Below are 23,974 nucleotides of genomic sequence, written 5' to 3' on the forward strand. Positions count from 1 at the left end.
TTAAATTGAAAAGACCACAAAGGTTATTAAAAAGAGCACTTTGTAAGTAAAAAAAAAAACAACTGGAAGCACAAAACACCCAGCTGTTGTGTTGGCTCACAATGAGAAGCCCAAGCGATGACTCTAGTAGGGTGTTCCAGCTGGCTGAGCTGCAGCATGGAGACAGTGCACTCACAGGCCTTGAGAGGAAAGTTCATGAGACTAAATAAACAAGACGGGTAAATACAGTCAACCTGCATGGAAGAAGGTCTATAGGGTTCAAGGCTTTTGACAAGAGTCGCACCACGTCGTCCTGTTTTCTCTGTTGTCCGGAAGTCCTGTGTTAGTGTCTCTAAGAAGAGGCCACAGCTCTGCTCTCTCCTGGGGATGGTTTTCCAGTAGCTGGGGTCAGCCCATATTAGAGCATTCGCCAAAACAGAAAGGAACAAAAAGGGACTCTTGATTAGCAAGTATGATACAAACACATTTCTCTCTCCGTGATCAAATGTGTAAATGTACAGCTGTCAAATATTTATGTAGATATCGCACACATACTTTTCTGTGTACACAGTTCTTCAGATCTCGTGTGTAATGTTCCTGTACCAAATCTGCTATATGTGCTGTCATTTTTAAATGTTCCTTATACTACCTTGATCCCAGTGTGTCCCAAAGTTCCTGATTAATTTGAATTCAACAGCAATACAATAATAACAATAGAAACAAAATCCACTGCAGTAGAAAGAAGGCAGGGACACGCTCGGACCACTTCCAATTTATATTCCCAAAAAACAACAAAACAAAAATAAAAGTCTAGGTCTAGGTTTTGTATATGAAACTTTGTTTTCTGTTTATATATTACAGACACATTAGCTCAACTCATGGTTGCTGTATGTGTGGCCGAGTTAGTAGCACGTCAGTACCTTAACCCGAATACCTGCTGTTGCTAATCAACGAAGTCTGGTCTTCTTATTTTTGTGAAGAACGTAAAAAAATGGCTGCTTGTAAAGTTAAAAAAATATCAATTTCACCGAAGATGAAAAACTTGCGATAGCTGGGCAACTAATCATAAGAAATCGGGTAATTCTGGGGTAAAATTAAGTCAAAAATTAAACCTTAAATGAAATAACACTGTAAATGTAATTTTTAAATTCATTTTTAAAAGTACTTAATTTTACTTAAGTTTAAATACAGTACAATCAATAATAGAAAGTACGGTGTATGCTATGTTTATGTAGAACCGAGCAGGGAAACCACGCCGTGCCACCCGGACGATTCTGCGCAAGTGCAGCAGGTCAGTAAAGCGCCTCTGTAGAGAAGCACTTCGAACAGAAAGCGCAGGTACACACTACTGACATCTGCGTTTAATCAGCACGGTGAGGGGGCCAACACTTACTGCTTTTGCTTTTATGAACCCTCTAGTGACCGTTTCTGCAAACCTACACAGAGTGAGAAACTTCACTGCTCACATCATCTGACATAATAGTTTAAACACTTTTTTATATTAAAAATATAACTACATCACATAATATGCATATTGTTTTCGAGTGGTGTTTAATACAAATACTACTTTTACATAGGCCTATTTGTATAGTTACAATTATTATTATATATATATATATATATATATATATATATTGCTTATTTTACAGCTGTTTTACCGACTACACAACAACAGGAAATGTACTTATTTCATTGCAGATTCTGAAGATGTCGGCCCAATTCAAACTAAAAAAAGAAACATTAGGTTCAAAGAGAGGACCTTTACCTTGAAGTGTCGGGACTCCAGAAGGGAAATCTATTGTTGTAAAGGGAAAAACTTGATCTAGAAATCAAAATGTAAAAGTTAAAAATGGGGAGGAGAAAATTATTATTATACTTATTAAGAGCTGTAGTTTGTTAATACATTTGTCATTATTTATAATAGATACTAGATAATAGATTTGAATTTGTATTGTAATAGTTCACCTAAATGTAAGTTTGTATGAATTAAATTAAATATTTCAGTGTCAAATTAGTTTCAACTATTATTAGTCAAACTTCCATTACTTTGTATGTAATTAAGTATTGGAACAGTTTTTTTAGAGCTCTTGCATTCTCCTGTGCTATTTCTGAATTATTTATATGAGAAGGCTTTTGCCTGTCCTTAAATATCCTCTCTCAATGAAATACCCTTTAATTTAATAATTCAAAATTACCTGGAATATGTGCTGCCATGTTGGTTTCATGTCAGTTTCTATAGCAAGAGACACCTTTCCCCATTTAAGGCTTAAAAAATGACTTAAATTTCAGACCAAACTGATATTATTTTGTTTTGTGCAACAGGACTGTTTATTTTGGTCTTCAATTTAAGTCTAAGACCTAAAAAATTGTCTTAAAAACATTTAAGAACTTTTGTGCAACCGGCCCCTGAACTCTAGTCCTCACAGGTTGAAAGTTCTTTGGTTTTGTTTACTCGTTCCCGTTTTATTTCTCATTGTTGGTTGGCTCAGTTCTGAAAACCAATTGCCAGGATGACTAACACTTCCAGTGAAGCAGCTTTTGAAAGCACCTCTCAAATTGGCTCACAATGTACTGGGGACGTTGTTTCAATCTGCACGAAGCTGAAAAGGATTGAATTGAGATAAGGAATAACTTTAAACAGTACAGTACTAACATAAAGGACTGGTGTTTGGTTTCCTGTGGCATCCACTGTGCCAGTTTCCTTCTCTGACAGCAAAAGGTGCCGTTTATAAATACAATCACAAGTGTTTACATGCTAAGATCTAAAAGACAACATTCCCACTGCTCTGCATTGTGCTCAACATCCCCTGCTTTTTCCTAAAGCACTCTTTTGCTCCTGGATGCAAAATAATGCATACTTAAGTCTGGACAGTAGTACTTCTTCATTTCTTTGCTTCGCTTCCACTATTCTAATGAATAATAATCTACAGTGAATGAAAAACAGAATCAAAAAAGAAAAACTAACACTATACATATTTTGTAGATTTTGTACCCTCCAATTTGCAGTGCTTTTTTTTTAAAACTTTTTTCCAGATTGTATTTACAATTTTAAACTTACTCTTGATTCAAGGTAAATTAAATTTTGACCTGCAAATATACAGTATATATAGAGAGTTCATTATTCAAATGCTGAGGCCAATTAAAAAATAATGATTGAAGGAAAGTCATAAAGCCATGGGCCTCAAGCAACCAAATTTGACACACTGGCCTAGACCAAATTAACTGACTTCAGACCAGCCCTGTTGGTGCTCCTTAGTAATAGTATGCTATTCTTAAGTATCTTTATGATCAGTAATACAAATTGTTAATTATTTTAACAGGGTTGCAGTTGCCAGGAAAATAGCAGAACATCAACACACTTTATTTTTGAGTCAACAAAAACTGTGCTTCACAGTACACTTTACTACAACCTTCACTTTTTTTGTTCTCATCTCTCTATAAACACAAGAACTGATTACCTTCAAGGAAAATAACAACTGTGATAAATGTTGCTGTGCTTGGCGCTGTTATTGGTATGGATGGGCTAATTTTAGCTTTGATGTTGCATTTTATCGGTGACTAAGAGGGATTGAGACAAACTTTGCAACTGTGCAAACTTTGACTAGGTCTTGGAAGGGTACCGTGGGGTAATTAGTCTGCAAATGTTTATTTGATTCACTTTTTGTTTTGGGTGATGGTCACAGTGTACCAAGATTAAGTCCACCTACAGGAGAGGTCCTATCGAGGATGTGATTACTTAAAAGGTTAATCACTCACATCAGCCAAACCTACAGATTTAGATAAAGGAAATCAATGTAGTTTAATGACAGGGAATGTTTGTTTTAAAGCACTTAAACCTATAGTATATCTGAGTGCAAACAACATGTAGGCCTATCAGTGTATTGCAGAAGGGGTCACTAATGAATAAACTAAAATACGTTGTGCCTGGTTAGGAATATATGTGCCAATGATGCCGTCTAGTGGAGAAGTCAGGAGATGTATTTCTTCAGATTATGTTATTATTATTATTTAATAATTATTATATTAATTTTTTTTTTTTTCTTAGATGTATTTCTACAGATTATTTATGATCATTTATTATTATGTGTATGTGCATTTTAATGTATTTCTTAATGGTGTGGTATGGAATTGAACACTTAACAATTTAAAAATGTGCCACTTACTAGTTCTATTTTTATGGGGACTGCTTTGTCACCTGCAGATTGCATGTTTGCACTGGCATTACATTATCACATTTTAGCAGTTAAAGAACAGTGGCAATCATTTGGGCTGTTGTTTTAAAACCAAACATACAACAAAGGTCTAAGGGGACCTAGCCTTTTCTATAAGACGTAAGCGGTTATTTTAGTCTTCACTTACGCAGACCTATTTGCAGATCAAAGCTGACTTAGGCAGCAGACGACTTTTGTCAGAGCAGAAGTTTTAGGCTATCCATTGAGAACACGTGTTAAGAACTTAAACTGGAATAGAGAAACCCCAAGGTCCTCACAGATGTATAAAAACGCAATAAATGCCACACCGTTTTATTCAAACGTACCTTAACAGAATAATATATTTTTTGTGGTACATCTAACGTCTGATTTAAAAGACTGGAGTTTTGTCCTTTTTCCTGTATATGATGTTTTTTTTCCTGTTTTAAGTGTTTTATGTGCATTTGAGGATCCCTCCGTTTAATGTCAGCTCTGTTTAGTTTCTGACACTGCGGGGCAATTAGGAAAGACGGAAGAAGCGATTGTTTGTTAGTTTCCAGTGTAAATTTGTTTAAAACTACATTAAATACAAAGTCACGCAAGAACCCGATTGAAAGACATACTGAGGCTTTGTAAACTACTTTGGTGTGATGTAAAGAATGCGTTTTTGTTAGTTGTACAGCTGTAACAACAACCAAGTGGCCCACTTGTCAACACACGAGAGTCGCTCCATACTGATCTGCTCGCTGGCGCTGCTGGCCGCATCCCTCTCATCATCAGCTGCGTGGAGAGATGCCGGTTTCCCAGGTGTGAAGTTGCTCGGACAGGCGACCATGAGGAGCCGCAGTAACTCGGGGGTGAAGCTCGATAACTATGCCCGACTGGTGCAGCAGACGATCCTCTGTCACCAGGTGAGGATGCCTTGGGGTTTTCTGTCTGTCTTTCTTCATCTGCGCCTTCTTTCATTTCCTTCTGAATATGCGTGATGCAACTGCAGAGTTTCCGAAGTAGGGACTTTGTTTTCAGGTTGATCGATTTCCTAGCGCTGCACACAACCGCACAGTTGTGCACAGATGGATGACTACATGTATTTGATGTGCATGCAGGTGATTTAATTTAAAACGCATATAACCTAGGTCACCTTCAAGAAGTGAAAACTATGAATGACATTTCGGAACTACCGGTACAAGTAACAATAATGGTCGTGTTGTGCACAATCCTACCGATCCCACTGGTGGAGCTGCGCAGATCTGCGTGGATCTGCGTAAATCTGCGTTACAAAAACGCGACCAAGGTTTAGTTTTAAAACATCCATCGCTCTTTCGGGATTTCTGTCACAAATGGCAGCTTCTTCATGGTTGCACGCATTATCTCAAGTACTTGTAAGACTCATGCTGCTAAGAAGGTTTATAGTAAAAGTTAAAACAGGTTATTAAATGTTAATCAATGACCATAGACACGATTCAATGATACCTTTCAAACAGAAAAATAAATCATCTTTTTATACACATTTTCCTTTATAAATAGAACATGAACACTGATGTAAAATGCATAATGTTATATCGGCATATAGCTGCCAGTTTTGCTCAATCACGCTTTTAAATAAGCATTGTTTATTAAAATAGGTGTTGTCAAACTTGTATTTCTTAATGTATGTTTTTATTATTTATTATTTTTCGGCTATAACACTGATGTCAGACATAGTTGATTGGTTATTTTCTAGCGGTAAATTACTTAAACTTGTTGCAGTTGCAATTACAACATAATTACAGTAATGTTACATTCACGCAATTGTTTATTTACTTAATCATGCAATTAAATACTAATCTGTCTGCACATGGCATTTATAAAAGCAATATATGCTAGTTTTACTTTACCTTTTCGTTAAAATAGGTATTTGATTTAATATCAGAAAATGTTTAATATCTGGACACATTTTGTTACATACTTCTTTTGATGGAGGATTGGAGGATGTAATTGTTACAATGGTGGCTATGGATACCTTCAGAATTGATCTAATGTATATACATAAATATTATTTTTAAGTGTTGTCCCTAAATCTTGGACTGTAGAATTAAGCCTGTTTTGCCTGTATCTATATGAAGGTCATCTGACACTAGTCTGTGTTTTATTTCCAAACTATCACATGCACTCTTTGTTAAGTGATGAAACTGAATCTGATTCTAGTTACATTTGATGAGGGAAATACTGTGCATTAAGTTTGTTCTAATGTATGAAATGCTGCCCATGGGAGAAAGAATATATTGAAACCCCAATCTAGGGCACTTCCAACTCAGGAGTGTGTGGACTGCAAAATAGTTTACACTCAGAGGCCGAACAAAAGTGTTGGCTCTTAAGCTGGCATGTAGTCTTTCAGCGAGTCTCTTGGCATTCATCAAGCATGTGGGGGTGGCGAACCATCCTTGGTTATTATTCCCTGTTTCCCTTCCTGGTGAATGGCACAAGTCACCAGGCCTTTATTATTGTTAGTGGTGTTTTTTAGATCATTTATTATTTAACATGTATTGGAAAGTGTTGTTGTCGTTGTTGCTTTCTTTGGTAGCATTGATTTTCTTACAAGTCATCTGGCATCCAACGTTTCAGAATAATATGTAGGATATGAAACTTTAAACTATGTTCATATTTTACACAGCTGTGTTTAAAGGATATACTGCACACATAACCAATCTATCATTTTGAAATGCTGTGGGATTGGAAGAGAATGATTTCTTTGTCCATTGGCCGCTTGTTTATTGAACCGGTGTGTTGAAGTCTGTGAATATGGTTGAGTGAATAAGAATATACTCCTTTTGTTATGAAGCGCCCAATTCTAATTTATGCTGTTAGTTATATAAATGTCTCTGCAGAGATATTTCAGTAGTTCAGGGTTTGCTTGCTGACAAAATGTACAGTGCAGTCACCACCTCCAGTCTATCTGTCATTCCTTGCAAGAAGAACCTTGGGGAGGTTTTGTACATTTTGTACTGAGAATATTATGGGCATGCAGGCCAGCCCAGGTCTTTCCTAATTGTCCTGATGCAATCGGCCCCATATTACACCAAGCACACTCACAATTAGCAGAATATTACAAATTAGGAAATATGAATTGAGCTGTAAAGAAAACACTGACAAATTCTGCATTAAACCTATTTTCTGTGTGAACCAGGGATTGTATTAGGAGAGGAATGCTTAAGAAACCAGAAACCAGTGGATTGTTTACCCCAGGGTTTCTGTTTGTCTATGCTGCAGTATGGAAGGCAGATGTTGCAACCTGTGTCACCGGCTCCTATCCAGAGCAGATACATTAGTTGTTGTTAGCACCAGGAAACCACTTTAGAAGAAGCAGCTCGATTCACTGCAGACGCCTCGAAAGCAACCTGAAAAACAAGACTAGAGGGTTTCTCCCAGGGACACAGCCCGCTCCCAGAAAATAACTACATTTACAAACAGACACACAGAGAAACGCAACCCCAGAACTTGGTGTGCCCTTGAAACATTTCTGCTTCCTCAGCCACTTGAATCCCCTTGACAGAAGGGATGTAATTCATTTTAATGTCAAGGGAGCAAATCTTATTTGGCCAACAGTGCCCAATGATGCAGAGAAGCGTTGAGGAGTTGTGGGAGATCAGCAAGATTCATGGGTACAAAAAGAGCAGAAGTATTAAACATTGTAGCAGCAGTAAAGGAAAATGTAATTTTTTTTTTCTTCTCAAGCACTGAAATTTCAATAAATCACATTCATGCAGGACGCAACAATAAAGGCTGTTGTTTTCCTTCTTTGTGTCTGTGGTCTGTTTTATGCATTTGCTTGTTTTTTTTATAACTGTAGGACCCAGTGACCGGTCTTTTGCCGGCCAGTGAGGAGCAGAGGGATGCGTGGGTACGAGACAATGTTTACAGCATTGTGTCTGTCTGGGCGCTGGGCCTGGCCTACCGCAAAAACGCAGACCGAGATGAGGACAAAGCCAAGGCCTATGAGCTGGAACAGGTGAGGAGCACCTAACTTGTGTGCCAGCTGAAGCCCAAGGCTTGAAAACAATTTAATGCATGAATTGCTGAAAACCACAGACATAAAACGTTTGATGTGGTTTATCATTCACAATATAAATGTATGTCTCCACTCCTTTTATAAAAGTGGAGATTTGAGGTTATGATACTACAATGATAATGCCCAAAATAATTGAATGAGTATACACAAACATATACAAGTAAATGTTGCTCAGAGTGTACATCTAGATAACGATGTGCAATAAATAATTTTGTATTTTGTTAAACCTCTCTCCATATAGGTTCATGATGCATTGAAGGATGAACTGCTTTTTGTGGAGAATTTTTTTTAAAACTATTTCGAAATAAAAACATACAATTTAGCTTTACTATCCCACTCTGCCCAGGCTTCATATATTCACTATTCTATTACATTATTCATCATAATACAGCAGCACTAGTGTATTAAGCTTTAATCAGACCATTAAGTTGAAGTGAGTGAAATCACAATTGGGGCTGTCACAAATATCTCCCTTTAATTTATGAACAGATCAGAAGTAGTTTTCTGAAGGTTTTGAGGCCAGAGAACTTCATTGCAACAAAGCTTGGTGCAGAAAAGCAATGTTTTGAGTGTTAACCACCTTTTTACATGCACTTTAAATATTCAAAGTTTTGATAATTGTATTTATATGCACTGGTACTTCCTTTTGTTTTCATTTTGAAAGTCAATAAAAGTTTAGTAAAAGCAAACACTTTAACTTAGTTGGCACTGAAGCATGCTCTGTGGTCTTTTTGTGGATAAAAGAACATGGTGTTTTCATGGTCTTGTATAGTATACATTGAGGTGCTGAAGAAACCTTCACTTTCCCTGATTGCCATGCCCTTTGGTTCTCAGCAGACCGGGGCAGAGAGTGCCCTGCCATGTTTGCAGTCTGTTCCAGGGCAAGAGATTCCAGGCAGTAAAGAGCTCAGGAGTGTAGAATTACAGCAGTGAGGGACAGAAAGGTCAGGGTTGAGCCACGCTGCTGACTCAGAGCTCTGCTCTTCTCACTGACTGGTGTGCCTTTCACTCCGCAGAGTGTCGTGAAGCTCATGAGAGGCCTGCTGCAGTGCATGATGAGGCAGGTATGACATTTAACAGACCACCGCACATCCCCCTTCATTCACTTTTGTAATAATGCCATCTGGGGCCTCAAGAGGGCACCTGTAAAAAAGTAAGAATTCCCTTATTAATACCACTTCACTCTGAAGGCAGTATCACACATCTTACTTTGCATGGATGCTCTGTGTACCCGAAAGGCAGAATGTGACATAAATTGTGTAATATTTAATCTGGATTATATTTTTAAACAAAGCATCATGGATTAAAATTCACTAATACAACCAGAAGCCAACCAGACCAGCTGCTCTGGCTGTATTTCCATATAAACATATCAGGCCAGCTGCTAGACTTCTTCTACTAGTAAATAAGGAGAAACATAATGTGCTGACCAGTACAGTTGTCTGTGAACAAGAAATTGAATGTCTGACTGCATTCTGGACAACCTCCCAATTTAAGGCCAGTTAGAAACAATTGTTTAAAAGTGCACTTTTTGTTTTGAAATCCACTTTTAAAAGACACTTGAGTGAAGTGACCTTAAGGCCAAAAGTAAAAGTACTGTTACATTGCCATCAGGTTTATTTGAAGACCATCTCACAAACATCTAACGAATGTTGTGAAAAGGTCAAAGTGCTAACATTATCAGGCTAAGTGGGATTGACTTTGACACTCCAGACTATTTACATGATTCGTGAAGTGTCCTGTCAAATACCAGTGACATTTCCTCTGGTACTTTTCGCAGCTGGATAAGGTGGAGAAGTTCAAGTACAGTCAGAGCCCAATGGACAGCCTCCATGCCAAATACAATCTCCACACCTGTGCCACCGTGGTAGGCGATGATCAGTGGGGGCATCTTCAGGTCGATGCCACCTCCCTCTACCTGCTCTACTTGGCACAGATGACTGCTTCAGGTATGAAGGCTGGTGTTACTGCCATAGTGATTCAAGTAATGGTGTCAGTAACATGTCGAAGTGTAGTTAATTGTCTATTCTAACAAAGCTTTTTGAATTTGTCTGCTCTGTCAGGACTCCATATTATCTACACTCGGGATGAAGTCGACATAATTCAGAATCTTATCTTCTACATTGAAGCTGCCTACAAAGTTGCAGTAAGTCCACTTTGAAGGGCATGGAGTTGCTTTTATTTTGGTTTGCACTGAGAGAACCTTCAATTGAAAAGATATGAGTATGAAACTGAAAACAGATAAGACCACAACTGAAATCAATTCTGTTAAAAGGGTGTAAATATTTACAGGTAGCTATCGGGTTGCTGAAAAATTGGTCTTGTTTCTCATTGTATTGTAATTTACTTTTCTTACAGGACTATGGCATGTGGGAAAGAGGAGACAAGACTAACCAGGGAATCCCAGAGCTCAATGCCAGTTCTGTTGGATTGGCTAAAGTGAGCAGCGTCCCTTATTCTCCTCAGCCATGTTGTTATCTCCGTTCTGTTTATTATGTGGTTCTGCATTCCTCATGACTACTACTTACAAGTGTGAATCTGAATTTGAAGTCCACAGGTTTGCCTAAAATAAAGTAACAAGCATTCTGATATTCAGTCCTGGTGTTTTTCTAAACAAGAGTCTACATTTTGGAAACCCATGTGTCTCAGACTGCTGCTCAATAGCAGTGTCATTTTTGTTCTATTTTGTTATTATATATTTTTTTTTTCTACATTCCTTTATGAAACTCAGAAATCCATTGTGTTCCTTCCATATGTTGGCAGGCAGCACTTGAGGCTTTAGATGAACTGGATTTGTTTGGAGCTAATGGAGGCCCAGGGTCAGTGGTTCATGTCTTACCAGATGAGGTTCAACACTGCCAGGTAAGGCCTACCCTGTTACACTACCAGTTTTCTGCTTTTTGGGGATACATTTTATTCCTTTTATTCCATTTTAAATCTTGCTCTACTTGGTTAATTTCCTCTTCCTTCCATTCCAGTCCATTCTTCATTCAATGTTGCCAAGGGCTTCAACCTCCAAAGAAGTGGATGCCGGCCTCTTGTCGGTCATCTCCTACCCGGCCTTCGCAGTTGAAGATATTCAACTAGTCAATATCACAAAGGAAGAAATCATTTCCAAGCTCCAGGTCGGTTGCTTTCTTCAGAGACGGGAGAAGAACTGTTTTGGGGTTTGGGGAATAGCTCGAAGGACTTGTGATGGAGTATGGAAACAATGGGAACCTCTTCACCTTTAACCAGACGGTGCTTGTTTTTTCCACAGGGTCGGTATGGGTGCTGTCGCTTCCTCAGAGATGGGCACAAAACCCCGAAAGAGGTGATTGTTTAAATTGTTCTTAACTGACAAGCATTGTTTTGAAAAGCTTGAACTATTTATTGTTTAAAAAATGTTCCTCAAATCAATGAATTACTTATTGGAACTCCCGATCAAAATCTAAATGAATATTATACAGTGGGGGAAAAAATTATTTGATCCCCTGCTGATTTTGTATGTTTGCCCACTGACAAAGAAATGATCAGTCTATAATTTTAATGGTAGGTGTATTTTAACAGTGAGAGACAGAATAACAACAACAAAAATCCAGAAAAATGCATTTCAAAAAAGTTATACATTGATTTGCATGTTAATGAGGGAAATAAGTATTTGACCCCTTTGACTTAGTACTTGGTGGCAAAACCCTTGTTGGCAATCACAGAGGTCAGACGTTTCTTGTAGTTGGCCACCAGGTTTGCACACATCTCAGGAGGGATTTTGTCCCACTCCTCTTTGCATATCCTCTCCAAGTCATTAAGGTTGCGAGGCTGACGTTTGGTAACTCGAACCTTCAGCTCCCTCCACAGATTTTCTATGGGATTAAGGTCTGGAGACTGGCTAGGCCACTCCAGGACCTTAATGTGCTTCTTCTTGAGCCACTCCTTTGTTGCCTTGGCTGTGTGTTTTGGGTCATTGTCATGCTGGAATACCCATCCACGACCCATTTTCAATGCCCTGGCTGAGGGAAGGAGGTTCTCACCCAAGATTTGATGGTCCATGGCCCCGTCCATCGTCCCTTTGATGCGGTGCAGTTGTCCTGTCCCCTTAGCAGAAAAACACCCCCAAAGCATAATGTTTCCACCTCCATGTTTGGCAGTGGGGATGGTGTTCTTGGGGTCATTCCTCCTCCTCCAAACACGGCGAGTTGAGTTGATGCCAAAGAGCTCGATTTTGGTCTCATCTGACCACAACACTTTCACCCAGTTCTCTGAATCATTCAGATGTTCATTGGCAAACTTCAGACGGGCCTGTACATGTGCTTTCTTGAGCAGGGGGACCTTGCGGGCGCTGCAGGATTTCAGTCCTTCACGGCATAGTGTGTTACCAATTGTTTTCTTGGTGACTATGGTCCCAGCTGCCTTGAGATCATTAACAAGATCCTCCCGTGTAGTTCTGGGCTGATTCCTCACCGTTCTCATGATCATTGAAACTCCACGAGGTGAGATCTTGCATGGAGCCCCAGACCGAGGGAGACTGACAGTTATTTTGTGTTTCTTCCATTTGTGAATTATCGCACCAACTTTTGTCACCTTCTCACCAAGCTGCTTGGCGATGGTCTTGTAGCCCATTCCAGCCTTGTGTAGGTCTACAGTCTTGTCCCTGACATCCTTGGACAGCTCTTTGGTCTTGGCCATGGTGGAGAGTTTGGAATCTGATTGATTGATTGCTTCTGTGGACAGGTGTCTTTTATACAGGTAACGAGCTGAGATTAGCAGCACTCCCTTTAAGAAAGTGCTCCTAATCTCAGCTCGTTACCTGTATAAAAGACACCTGGGAGCCAGAAATCTTGCTGATTGATAGGGGATCAAATACTTATTTCCCTCATTAACATGCAAATCAATTTATAACTTTTTTGAAATGCGTTTTTCTGGATTTTTTTGTTGTTATTCTGTGTCTCACTGTTAAAATACACCTACCATTAAAATTATAGACTGATCATTTCTTTGTCAGTGGGCAAACATACAAAATCAGCAGGGGATCAAATACTTTTTTCCCTCACTGTATATTGAACTAGAAAGGAGGCTGTTTAGGTCTTTTCTATGAATGCTTCTTAACAACTGCCTTATTTCTCCTATTGTCTTTAGGATCCCCACAGACTGTATTATGAGCCTGCTGAGCTCAAATTGTTTGAGAACATCGAGTGTGAATGGCCCTTGTTCTGGACCTACCTCATCCTAGATGGCATCTTCATCAACAGTCCCGAACAGGTGCATAGCTGCTGTCCTGATGAGTAATGACCATGTTATAATTAGGGCTCAGTGTGCATTTTGTAGATGTTTGTGTTCGTAGATATGTCCTAAATAGTTCAGTGCTTGAAAAGTGTGTCAAAGTAGTAGAAATTATTTTTTGACAAATTAGATTTTGACAAATCTAACCATTCGTAGAGTCACAGTTAGAAGTGATGACTTTTTATATCAGCCTAGCCCCCTGTCAAAATAAATGTGAAGTATGCCTTTCTGGACAAAGTGTGTATAGGTATTGGGTCTGCCTTGGCTTCTAAAGGACTTTCAGCCATGCTGGTACAGTTCACAGGCTAAAATGTACAACAAAACTTACTAGACAATATTGCTGCCTTGTGATGCAGTGTACAAACATTTAATTTTTCCTCATAGGTCCAGGAGTACAGAGAGGCTTTAGAGGGGATCATGATTAAAGGGAAGAATGGAGTTCGTCTCGTACCTGAACTGTACAGCGTCCCTCCAGACAGGGTAGGGGGTGTTTGAAATGATGTATTGATGTCTTTTCATGATTGACTGCCACCAAGGGCAGACACTGCACTATAAAAGTTGGCCACGACACCCTTTAATGAGTTCTTTGGTCCAGTTGCTGCTGGTGCTCGTTCTCGTCTTTTGGCAAAAGCACCTATTTTCCTATGAGGAAATGGTCACCAACTCTCTACCTCGTGCAGTCTTGAGGAATGCTGTTAGTCTGCACAGCATGTCACTATGAAACCGGATGAATGAAATCAGATCTCAAAGTAAATATCTCAAAGGCAATGAAATTACTCATTTAATAAATTCCCTTTGTGCAGGTGGAGGAGGAGTACAGTAACCCTCACACTGTGGACAGGATTCCCATGGGCAAACTCCCTCTGATGTGGGGACAGTCGTTGTACATAATAGGGAACCTGCTGGCTGAGGTAACAACTCATTTGTATACATGCGTTTTAATATTGATGTGTGGTTTGTATTGTTCCATGGCTGTGTGGCTTTAATTTTCAGAAATTGATGAAACTGGATGATTTTTAATACTGAAGATGTAGCTCTCTGTTGTTTTTATTTTAAAGTACTTTAGGTTGTCCTGGCATGAACGGCCCTATATCAAATAAATATTATATTTTTATGATTCTTATTTTTCTCCTGTTCTATCTTTGATCATCTTACACTGTATTCATGCCAGTGCTGTAACATCTGGTTCTGTGCATTTCTTTGCTTTTTCAGGGATTTCTGGCTCCAGGAGAAATCGATCCCCTCAGCCGGAGGTTTTCCACTATCCCCAAGCCTGATGTTGTGGTCCAGGGTTAGTTACATAACTAGCTGTCATAGTATCTTTGCCTTCCTCCATCAACTCAGTGCCGGATCTGCAGTCTTGTATTGTGCTGTTTTTGTTTAATCTGAGTCCTGACTAAGCCAACTAAACCAACTTTCATCTTACTTAGCTGAAGGTTTTGTAGTTTGGCACTGACTGACTGTTTAAAGTTGACCATCACAGCAGTCACATGAGAACTCATTTCGTATAGGAAGTGTCCTTACTGATTCTTAACATCAAGCAATCATGTGTGACTTTACTTGGTAGAATATAACCAAACAAGTATTCTGTTTAAAAAACTGAAAGATACACATACTTCCTTTGGTTAATGTTCTGTATGCCGCTCTGCAAAATGTAGAGAACACTTTATAAATGGTACGAAAAGTTATATGACTGCAGAGGAAGTGCAATTTATTTTGTCATTAGCACCATTTTGACCAGATATGTTGTATCCTGGCTTATTCTATGTTTTTTCTGACCATTCATTACAATTACATTTTAGAAGGGGTTGGTGGTCATACTGTCCTTACTCTTGCCATATTATTTGTGTGTTTTTAGTCTCTATACTTGCTGAGACGGAGGAGATCAAAGCCATCTTACAGAAGCATGGATTTAACGTGGAGACCGTGGCTGATGTTTACCCCATCCGAGTGCAGCCCGCCCGCATCCTGAGTCACATCTACGCAAGGCTAGGTAATGATGGCACACGCCGCAATGTGTATGTGTACTTTTCCCCTGTTTTTTCTTCAGTTGTTTTTGGTGTCTTCCAGTCTGTAACACGTTTAGTTCTGCTACCACCTCCAGCTTTTTTATATTCTGTATCCAATAACCCTTTCACTGTGCTGCAGGTCGCAACCGGAGGCTGGGCCTTACTGGGAGGCCGTGCCGTCGCATGGGTGTGCTCGGAACCTCCAAATTCTACATTATCTGCAACTCCATCTTCACCTTCACCCCTCAGGTTAGAGCAGGATGTATAATAGCACAGGGTCTTCTGCTTGTCATTCTACCCCCCTTGATTGCTTGATTGAACTAAATTAAACTATTGGCTTATATGGATCAGGTCTTACACCATTCAAGAGTTTGTGACCTATATCTTTTCTACTGGATCGCCTCACGTTACCGAGTCTGTGACGACACTAAGACAGGAAGTCTGAGAGAGGAACTACCTGAGCTGTGAAATGGAAATGCTTTTATGAAATGGCAAACAAACGAGCAAAAGCACCCCCCAGTTAACCAATACCAGAAACCCATGTAGAGGTTTGGTGCAGCTCAGGTGGACCGGTGTGTAAAATTACAGGTATGGGCCAAACCCCTCCCTCATTCCCCATCTCCTGTGTTTCTGTCCTGCAGTTCATTGACCAGCAGCAGTTCTACCTGGCTCTGGACAACCGCATCATAGTGGAGATGCTCCGAACCGACCTCTCTTACCTCTGCAGCCGCTGGAGAATGACCGGGCGGCCGACGGTCACCTTCCCCATCTCACAGACCATGCTGAGTGAGTGTCTCCCTCCTCTCATATCAAAACTCGACACTGCATCAGGGCCTTGTTCTCTATTGTAAAAATAAGTAACTTTCTTCCACTCAGACATTTCATTCTGTTTTCAATTTCATTTTTTCACTATCTTACTTAAGGCAATTTTATTTCTTGATTGCCTCTAAATGAAAAGTTGTTTCAACACAGTAAATATGAATAGGTGTGACAAGGCAGTTTCATACCTTACAGCACCTAACCATCCACTATGCACTGTGAAGGAGACTCCTACCTAGTGGCCATTTGAAATATTAAGTTTGAATGGTTTGATGGCTCGTTCAGTTTGCAGGCTGTGAAGGTCAAGGCAGCTCTTGGAGTTTGATGAGCTCATGACTTTCAGGTCCAAGTTATTCCTCTAAAGGGAATTCTTCTATCAATCTTGCAGCTGAAAACCAGTTAGATCTGGATCCGCCTGTCCTGGCAACCTTGAGAAAGCTACAAGATGGCTACTATGGAGGAGCAAGGTGAGAAATTAAAGTCTATAGAAGCATGTTTTACTGTTACACCGGCGTAGAGCAGGGTATACTGCTAGCAGTGAGATCACAAACGTTACACGGAAGCTATCAGTGACACGACACAGTAGGGTTAGGGTCAGAGTGATTGTCACAGAAAGTCCTGCTGGGGAGATGCCACATAGACATGACCTATTGACCTAAGGAGTGGCCCGCACTTGTACTTCTTAGGTACATTTGCAGACTGTACTTGGGATATATCCCTCTTGTATATAAAGTGCACTCTGTCACTATCTCATGTGCTTCCCTGCAGAATTCAGACAGGCAAGTTGTCCGAGTTCTTGACAACCTCCTGCTTTGCTCACCTCAGCTTCATGGACCCCAAACAGCATGGTAAGCAGTTTCACAGTAGTGTCTACAGTGACGATGACGAAGACGTTATTGTACGGCCCAGCACTGGCTTGTGCTCAGCAGAAGGCCTGCATGCTTTTCACTTTGCAGATGATGGTAAGGATGGGCATCCACAACATATTCTCCACATTTCATTTTTTTATTTAATAGTAATGTACAGTTAGGTCCATAAATATTTGGACAGTGACACAATTGTCATCATTTTGGCTCTGTACGCCACACCAATGGATTTGAAAGGAAACAATCAAGACTTTCATCTTTAATTTGAGGGTAGTTACATCCAAATTGGGTGAATGGTGTAGGAATTACACCCATTTTTATATGTGGTTCCCCCAATTTTAGGGGCTCAAAAGTATTTGGACAATTAATAAATTGCAGAGCATCACCAGGGAAGAAGCTCAGCATCTGGTGATGTCTATGGGTTCTAGACTTCAGGCAGTCATTGATGTACCCAATTTGGATGTGACTACCCTCAAATTAAGGATGAAAGTCTACACATCTTGATTGTTTCCTTTCAAATCCATTGTGGTGCCGTACAGAGCCATAATGATGACAATTGTGTTACTGTCCAAATATTTATGGACCTAACTGCACATATACACATTTCTGTGAGTGTTTTTATATATGTATATGTATACAGTATATATAAATATATACAGTGAGAGAGAATTCTGCAAAATGTATTAGAACACTTGATTTATTTTACATTTGTTCATTACAATACAAAAAATGATTAGCATAGTACAGACATTAGGTGTTAAATTAATGTTTATTGTTTTAAGGTAAAGTTGATTTGATAGCCGAAATACAGAAACAATGGGGTGTTGTAGTGTATATTAATTTATACTGTCAATCTCATCATAATTTCATCATTGTCCATCCTGGTTAATAAAGGTTCCCCATCTTTGTGAAAAGTGACTATGACTCACCATGCACCCTGGTGATGGAGGAATTATGCTACATACCTGGGTTTATTTAGTGTCCAGTGATTTTACTCTCCCTTCTAAAACTCACACTTTTACAGAAATAGACATAGGCATAATAGATAGCCAGTGTTATGTCTATATGTAGAATGAATCTGTTTGTCTTTTGTAAAACTAATAAGACATTAATAATTCTAATAATATTAACATTAATAAAACAATCTGGCTGTGGTACTACTGTTCATTTAAGTCTTTTTATAACTAGGTACTACCTGGTACCTTGTCTCTCTATTAAACTAATGACATTAATCAATTCAGTGTGACATCATTGTCCCTATGTCCTTGCCATCATTGGGTGAACTGAAGCCTGGAAAGGTGGGCCACAGCGGGTGTGTGCTTAGTGCGTGCTTGGTGCTTGCTCTGTTAGGATTATGCAAGGCTAATATTTGCCATTATATTAGCCATTTTGTTTTGCATTGTACATCTTTGTGCAGACCACCACCTGCAATTCGGTGCTGATCTTTCTGAAGCAGTAAGAGGCAGGTTTAATTCAGTTTCAAATTTACACATTATACACGAGTAATATGTCTCAATTGCAGTGTAATATGCTCCTTGCTATGGGGCTTTTCTCTGACTGCAGGCAATTGCCTCTGAGGCCAAAACTATATTAAATCTGTCACCAAATTCTCTAATGGTTTTTGCTGATTTTCATATGCTACAGCTGGCATCTGTTTGCATACGCTTAAAGAGAATGACCTACATTGAAGAAGAGATCTAAAATAGTTTTCTTTTGAATTATTCCATAACTCTGTCATATGTTCTCTATATGTCATTTAACTAACTTAATTTCCTATTTAACCAATAGAGATTTTAGTCATTTTCACTTGTCATGCAAACTAACTATTCCATAAAAAAGCATGCTTAATAGGAGGAAATGGCCATATGGATGGAAATCCAGGCATAGTCCCAAAGTGACTGATTTATCCCTGTTCTTGGCAATACATGTTAGGAAGTATTTTCCAAAGCCTTGTTGGCATAGAAAGCAATCTGAACATATACTGCTTGATATCAAGTACTCTACACCAGGGAAACATTATGATGCCAGTCATAATGCATGGTTCCCCAAGTGCACGTCATATGGAATAAGTGAGGCATGGTATAAATTACGGAATGGGGACCTGGCTGGTATCCCAGCTCCACAGTGCTCCACAGACATCCCAAAGGTTACTGTGGGAACAGAGTGTGCAGGTGATGTTCAGAGGAGTGTGTATTTGGAGAATGGCCTTGCCTGTTGTAACATCCCTTGGCTGTTTCCCAGAGGAGGGCGATGATCTGACAGCTTATTTAGATCAGCTGCTGGAGAGTGGGGCACCCAGGCCCAGCCCGGTGACCGACAAGCCCAGGGGAGGACTGGGCCTCTTCCGCTCGGCCGCACACCAGACCCTAGACATGGTATCCCTCATGAAGAAAGCCAAGGGCCTCAATGTGCAAAGTGAGCTCCTCTGTCTGTCTGTCTGTCTGTCTGTCTGTCTGTCTGTCTGAATGTGTGTGTATTTGTTTTAAATCTACTTTCAGTCTGTGCTCTCTTAAAAATCTAATCCTGATGTGGTGTGAAGTAAGTGGGGTACATTCTGTTGTTTTTAACCATCTCCATATTACATATTTTGTAAGACAGGAAAGTATATTATTGATGTTTTTGTTACATAAATAAAAATGCACACTTCTGTTGCAGATGTACAAATGTACATTCCCAGCAAACTGTTTCGAGCCCGTCATCCGTCCCTGCATCTCCTGGAGTCAACGCTACCTCAGGATTGTCAGGTATTTACCATACAGGCTTGTAGGGCTTTCCTTAAGATGAAAAATAAAGGGTATATATCTGTTTCTGGTTGTTGCACTTATACTGAATTTCCATTAAGCCTCAAAACACGTTTTAACTGTCTCTGCAAGTGAATTTGTGTACAGTATTTTGGGGGAATAATAATAACAGAGGTAAACATTCAGATCATTACCATATTCAAATGAGCAGGTGTATGATCTAGTTATCAATGCTGCTTATTTAAAAAAAAATCTCTTTTTATATGCTCTGCTAATTTTTCCCTCAGGCCCCTCGAATGGCAGTGAGCTCAGAGATTGATCTGCCCAAAGACTCATCTGGCCAGACTGACTACAGGGCTCTGGTGGAGCAGCTAAAAACGTGTCCCTGCTTTCAAGACCAGGCCGACATCCTATACATCCTCTTCAAGAACAAGTGAGAGAAGTTATTTTAATGGCCACACGCATGCATCAGCCAGTCAGTTAATATATTAACCAATCCACCATCGGCCAAGCACAGTGAGAAAGGGGAAAGGGGACTCGTATATTGAGTAGGCAGAGCTGGTTAAAGCTGTATTCAGTGGGTGCTCATCAGTTTTATAATGAGGCTATGTTGTGGTCTGTGTGTCTGTCAGGGGCTTGGACTGGGACACTGAGCTCCACGGGGTGGGCACCACGGTGAAGGACCTTCTCACTGAGCTCTACAATAAAGTTGGCGCCATCCGCCAGTGGGGCCTCATCCGCATGATTTCATTCATGTTGAAGAAGAAGGTGGAAGCTCTGGATGAGGTAACGATGCGCTGGCACTTAACAACCCTATGATCTTCTTCTCCTAATGTCTTCTGCTCAGGGCTCCAGTCCACTAAAATCCAGGACAGATGACATAAGCAGTCTGTAGTGCCTGGTCCCTCGCCCTACTGTATTTAAACCTGTTGTGTCACCATCCTTTGTCCCGTGTTTTGAATGTGTAACAGTGTTAATTACAGCTCAAGAGGCTGCTTAAAGAGGATAGAGTTACACACTGGAAGCCAGCAGACATAGTTATAAATTATTGGCATGAATGCAGACTTGCTTCCTCCGAATGGTTTTCCTTGTAAATTGAGCTTCGATGCATATGTAAGATAGCCCTCATTATTGGCTTGAGGTATGTCTTCCATCTACATTAAGAATTGTTTTGGATAGCCCACCGATGTTTTTCTTGGATGCAATTTCAGCAGAGAACTGCCTTAATGGTCTTCGACTGGTGGAAACTGTAGAGTGCAATGATCAATTACACGAGACAGAACTCTTTTGCTCGTTTCAGGCCTGTTCAGATTTACTGGCACACCAGAAGCATCTTACAGTGGGCCTCCCGCCTGAACCTCGAGAGAAGACCATTGCAGCGTGAGTATCCGGTTCTTTCTCACTCCTGGACATTATTTTACAACCAACAGGGCTGTACTATAACCAAAAGCACTATTACACTGGAGCTTTACACACGAATGATGTCACAGGGTGTACGCTTTCTCTTTTCCTATAAACAATGTAACATTTTATTTTAAACCAATGGGGATCCAATGATAAAAAAATGGTTTGCTTGTTTTTGTCTTCCCACAGGCCCTTGCCTCCAGATGAGCTGACAAAACTGATTGATGAAGCCAGTGACAACAACATCACTATAGCCATGCTGACTCAGGTTTGCAACAGCAAGGGAATCACTCCTAACTCCTAACTAATGAAACCTATATACTTTATTATATAATAAACAGAGGGAAAAGCAAGATAACTCTGTGTGCCATTAATTAATAAGCACTTAATGAGTTACAAAATGATGTGAAGCTTTTTTATTTCTTAATAATAACTCTGCCTTCAGTGTAGAGGTCTGTTTAACGCCCCAGGGGTTTGTCTGTCTGTCCCTGTCCACAGGAGATCATGATGTACCTGGCGATGAACATCAAGAGCCAGCCGTCCCTCTTCAGTGAAATGTTCCGCCTGAGAATCGGACTCATCATCCAGGTCATGGCCACCGAGCTCGCCCAATCTCTCAACTGCTCAGGTTAGCTGGCCCTGGTCACGTGGAAATCATAGATATATTATCTGTAACTCATCTGGGTGATTTCGGAACTTTATACTTGGGAGTTGTTTCTTTGTATTTGTTTTTTCCCGTACATATATTTCCCTCACTCAGCTTATAAGGTAGCAGCAATACATGATTCATAGTCATTCACTGTTCCTGCCCGCACTGAGTGTCCTTTCACGATATCTAGGGCACTGGTCACACAGGAGGGGAAAGAACAGTAGTCAACCTCTGTCACTGTTTCAATTCTGCTCTTGGACTTGGCTATGCTCTGTTGGCAGCCCTGTCTTACTCTGTAATTGATGCGATATAGCGCTTAATTTTATCTGACCTTTTTGCTGGTGTCCTAGGCTTGGGCCCGGCATCAGAACCGTATCACTTTGCCCTGTGAGCTCAGCTTTTATAGGTTTCCTATTTGTAGAGATCAGACTTCAAGTTAGTCAAGTTGCCAGTTTTCTTTTACAAGGTTGTGTTTTGGGAGCGGGCAGATGTTTAAGGGGTCAAGCCAAGTCTGAAAAGCCTGCTCTGACTTCCTGTCCCTGTGTTACAGGCGAGGAGGCGACTGAGAGTCTGATGAGCCTGAGTCCCTCGGAGCTGAAGAACCTGCTCCACCACATCCTCAGTGGGAAAGAGTTCGGAGTGGAGAGAAGTGGTCAGTAACACAGCCCAGGACATACCTCCAGCTGCTCTCCATTATTTCCTAATAAAGTGCTTGGATTTAGGGCTGTGTTTAACCCGAAAGCTCATTTCATATTGTCTTGACTATTTAGTGGTTAGCTATGGGATAGAGGAGAAATAAATGCCATAAATAACATATCCAATTACTTTTTCTCCAAACTGATTTATGATACCCAGAGTTTCTCAACTGGAGCCAAATAAAGGGTTGAGACAGGTGTCTCATAATATGTGTGGCATCACAATATATAATAATGAGCCATGTTTGGACTGTCGCTCAGCACTCTGGCCAGCATGGTTCATCACATCTGTGTTGCAGTTCGGTCTGTGGATGCCAGCCAGGCCATCTCCATTCGTGAAGTGGGCAATGTGGGAGCGACCAAGAGCGAGAGGGCAGGCATCAGCAAACTCAAGAGTGACATGAAGCAGGTAGGCACTCTGCATTGCCTCTGTCATCTGTGTCATCTGTAGAAATATCTGATATCACCAAACACCAAAGTCATGACTACTCTTTATACCATCCTACAAGTTTTTATGTATGTATGTATGTATATGTACAGAATGTGTGTGTGTATGTGTTTTATATATAATTTTAAAGATTCAACTAAGCATTTCCAATTAAAATTGGGAGAGTGTTCTAGACACAGGGGGCATAATAACAACTAAATGCTCTTGTCTTTCCTGATTTTAAGTTTTTATGAAAGTGCATCAAAGTAAAAACATAGAGGAAAAACAGTGAGAACAAAGGAATATCATGCAACATGCATTAAAAGAGTCAAATTACCACACAGATATACAGTGGTAAAATTTCACCGGTATGGGTTCTGCCCACAGAGGTGCCAGACCGAGTGTGCACCTAATTTGGTAGACCCTGCCTTTCTGGCTTGGTCTTCGAGAAGGTATAATCCCTGAAGGGGGCTGCTGGTGGGTACGAGGAGCGGGTACTCCACCCTTCGCTGTGCATTTTAATGTTCAGTCTCTGATTCTGTTTCACCCACAGATGGAGGAGCGTAGGTTGTCATTATCGATGTCGAGAAAGGTGATCGGTCTCCGAATGGGCTAGGTGTCAATTCTCCTAGTCTCTTAGGCCACAGGCTGTGCTGAAGGTCCACCATCACTGCTCTTCTATACGCTGCTATTCAATTATTTCTGTTCGGGCACAAGTTGGGCCTACTAAACCAATGTCCTGCTGTCGCCAGTGTCTGCTGCAAGTGTAGCAGGACTTTCTTAGGAGATAGTGTATCAGAGTCCTCTTGAAAGTGCTTTATGTGAGATTGGCGATGAGCGGTGGTTTTAAAGTGTTCAGCACAGCCTTCCTCTCAATGGGACACAACA

At 40.3% G+C, this 23,974-nt stretch overlaps 1 protein-coding gene and 1 long non-coding RNA gene across 4 annotated transcripts in view; one reads left to right on the forward strand and one right to left on the reverse strand.

The window, feature by feature from the left end:
- LOC136759810 (uncharacterized) lies at positions 1-5,001 on the reverse strand. The gene is made up of 3 exons (XR_010820113.1): positions 4,877-5,001; positions 1,745-1,801; positions 1-381 (listed from the first exon to the last, which is right to left on the reverse strand). It is a non-coding gene; the product is annotated as an uncharacterized LOC136759810 (long non-coding RNA).
- Positions 4,383-23,974, forward strand: part of phka1a (phosphorylase kinase, alpha 1a (muscle)) — a 26,201-nt gene continuing 6,609 nt past the window's right edge. Inside the window, exons 1-28 of one of the 3 annotated variants that reach the window (XM_066714856.1) lie at positions 4,383-5,080; positions 7,999-8,157; positions 9,234-9,281; positions 9,998-10,166; positions 10,281-10,363; positions 10,576-10,656; positions 10,981-11,079; positions 11,196-11,342; positions 11,477-11,530; positions 13,333-13,455; positions 13,861-13,956; positions 14,280-14,387; positions 14,689-14,767; positions 15,335-15,469; positions 15,625-15,734; positions 16,127-16,271; positions 16,693-16,771; positions 17,073-17,266; positions 19,412-19,585; positions 19,826-19,914; positions 20,199-20,344; positions 20,544-20,697; positions 21,212-21,291; positions 21,505-21,583; positions 21,814-21,943; positions 22,515-22,616; positions 22,959-23,068; positions 23,640-23,678. In XM_066714856.1, the coding sequence (XP_066570953.1) occupies positions 5,003-5,080; positions 7,999-8,157; positions 9,234-9,281; positions 9,998-10,166; positions 10,281-10,363; positions 10,576-10,656; positions 10,981-11,079; positions 11,196-11,342; positions 11,477-11,530; positions 13,333-13,455; positions 13,861-13,956; positions 14,280-14,387; positions 14,689-14,767; positions 15,335-15,469; positions 15,625-15,734; positions 16,127-16,271; positions 16,693-16,771; positions 17,073-17,266; positions 19,412-19,585; positions 19,826-19,914; positions 20,199-20,344; positions 20,544-20,697; positions 21,212-21,291; positions 21,505-21,583; positions 21,814-21,943; positions 22,515-22,616; positions 22,959-23,068; positions 23,640-23,678 (3,090 nt within the window). In that variant the 5' untranslated portion in view covers positions 4,383-5,002. The remainder of the gene's footprint in view (positions 5,081-7,998; positions 8,158-9,233; positions 9,282-9,997; positions 10,167-10,280; positions 10,364-10,575; positions 10,657-10,980; positions 11,080-11,195; positions 11,343-11,476; positions 11,531-13,332; positions 13,456-13,860; positions 13,957-14,279; positions 14,388-14,688; positions 14,768-15,334; positions 15,470-15,624; positions 15,735-16,126; positions 16,272-16,692; positions 16,772-17,072; positions 17,267-19,411; positions 19,586-19,825; positions 19,915-20,198; positions 20,345-20,543; positions 20,698-21,211; positions 21,292-21,504; positions 21,584-21,813; positions 21,944-22,514; positions 22,617-22,958; positions 23,069-23,639; positions 23,679-23,974) is intronic. The other 2 variants (XM_066714858.1, XM_066714857.1) reach the window with 2 other exon arrangements.

This window comes from Amia ocellicauda, chromosome 10 (genome assembly GCF_036373705.1).
Source record: "Amia ocellicauda isolate fAmiCal2 chromosome 10, fAmiCal2.hap1, whole genome shotgun sequence".
NCBI classification, from domain to species: Eukaryota; Metazoa; Chordata; class Actinopteri; order Amiiformes; family Amiidae; genus Amia; species Amia ocellicauda.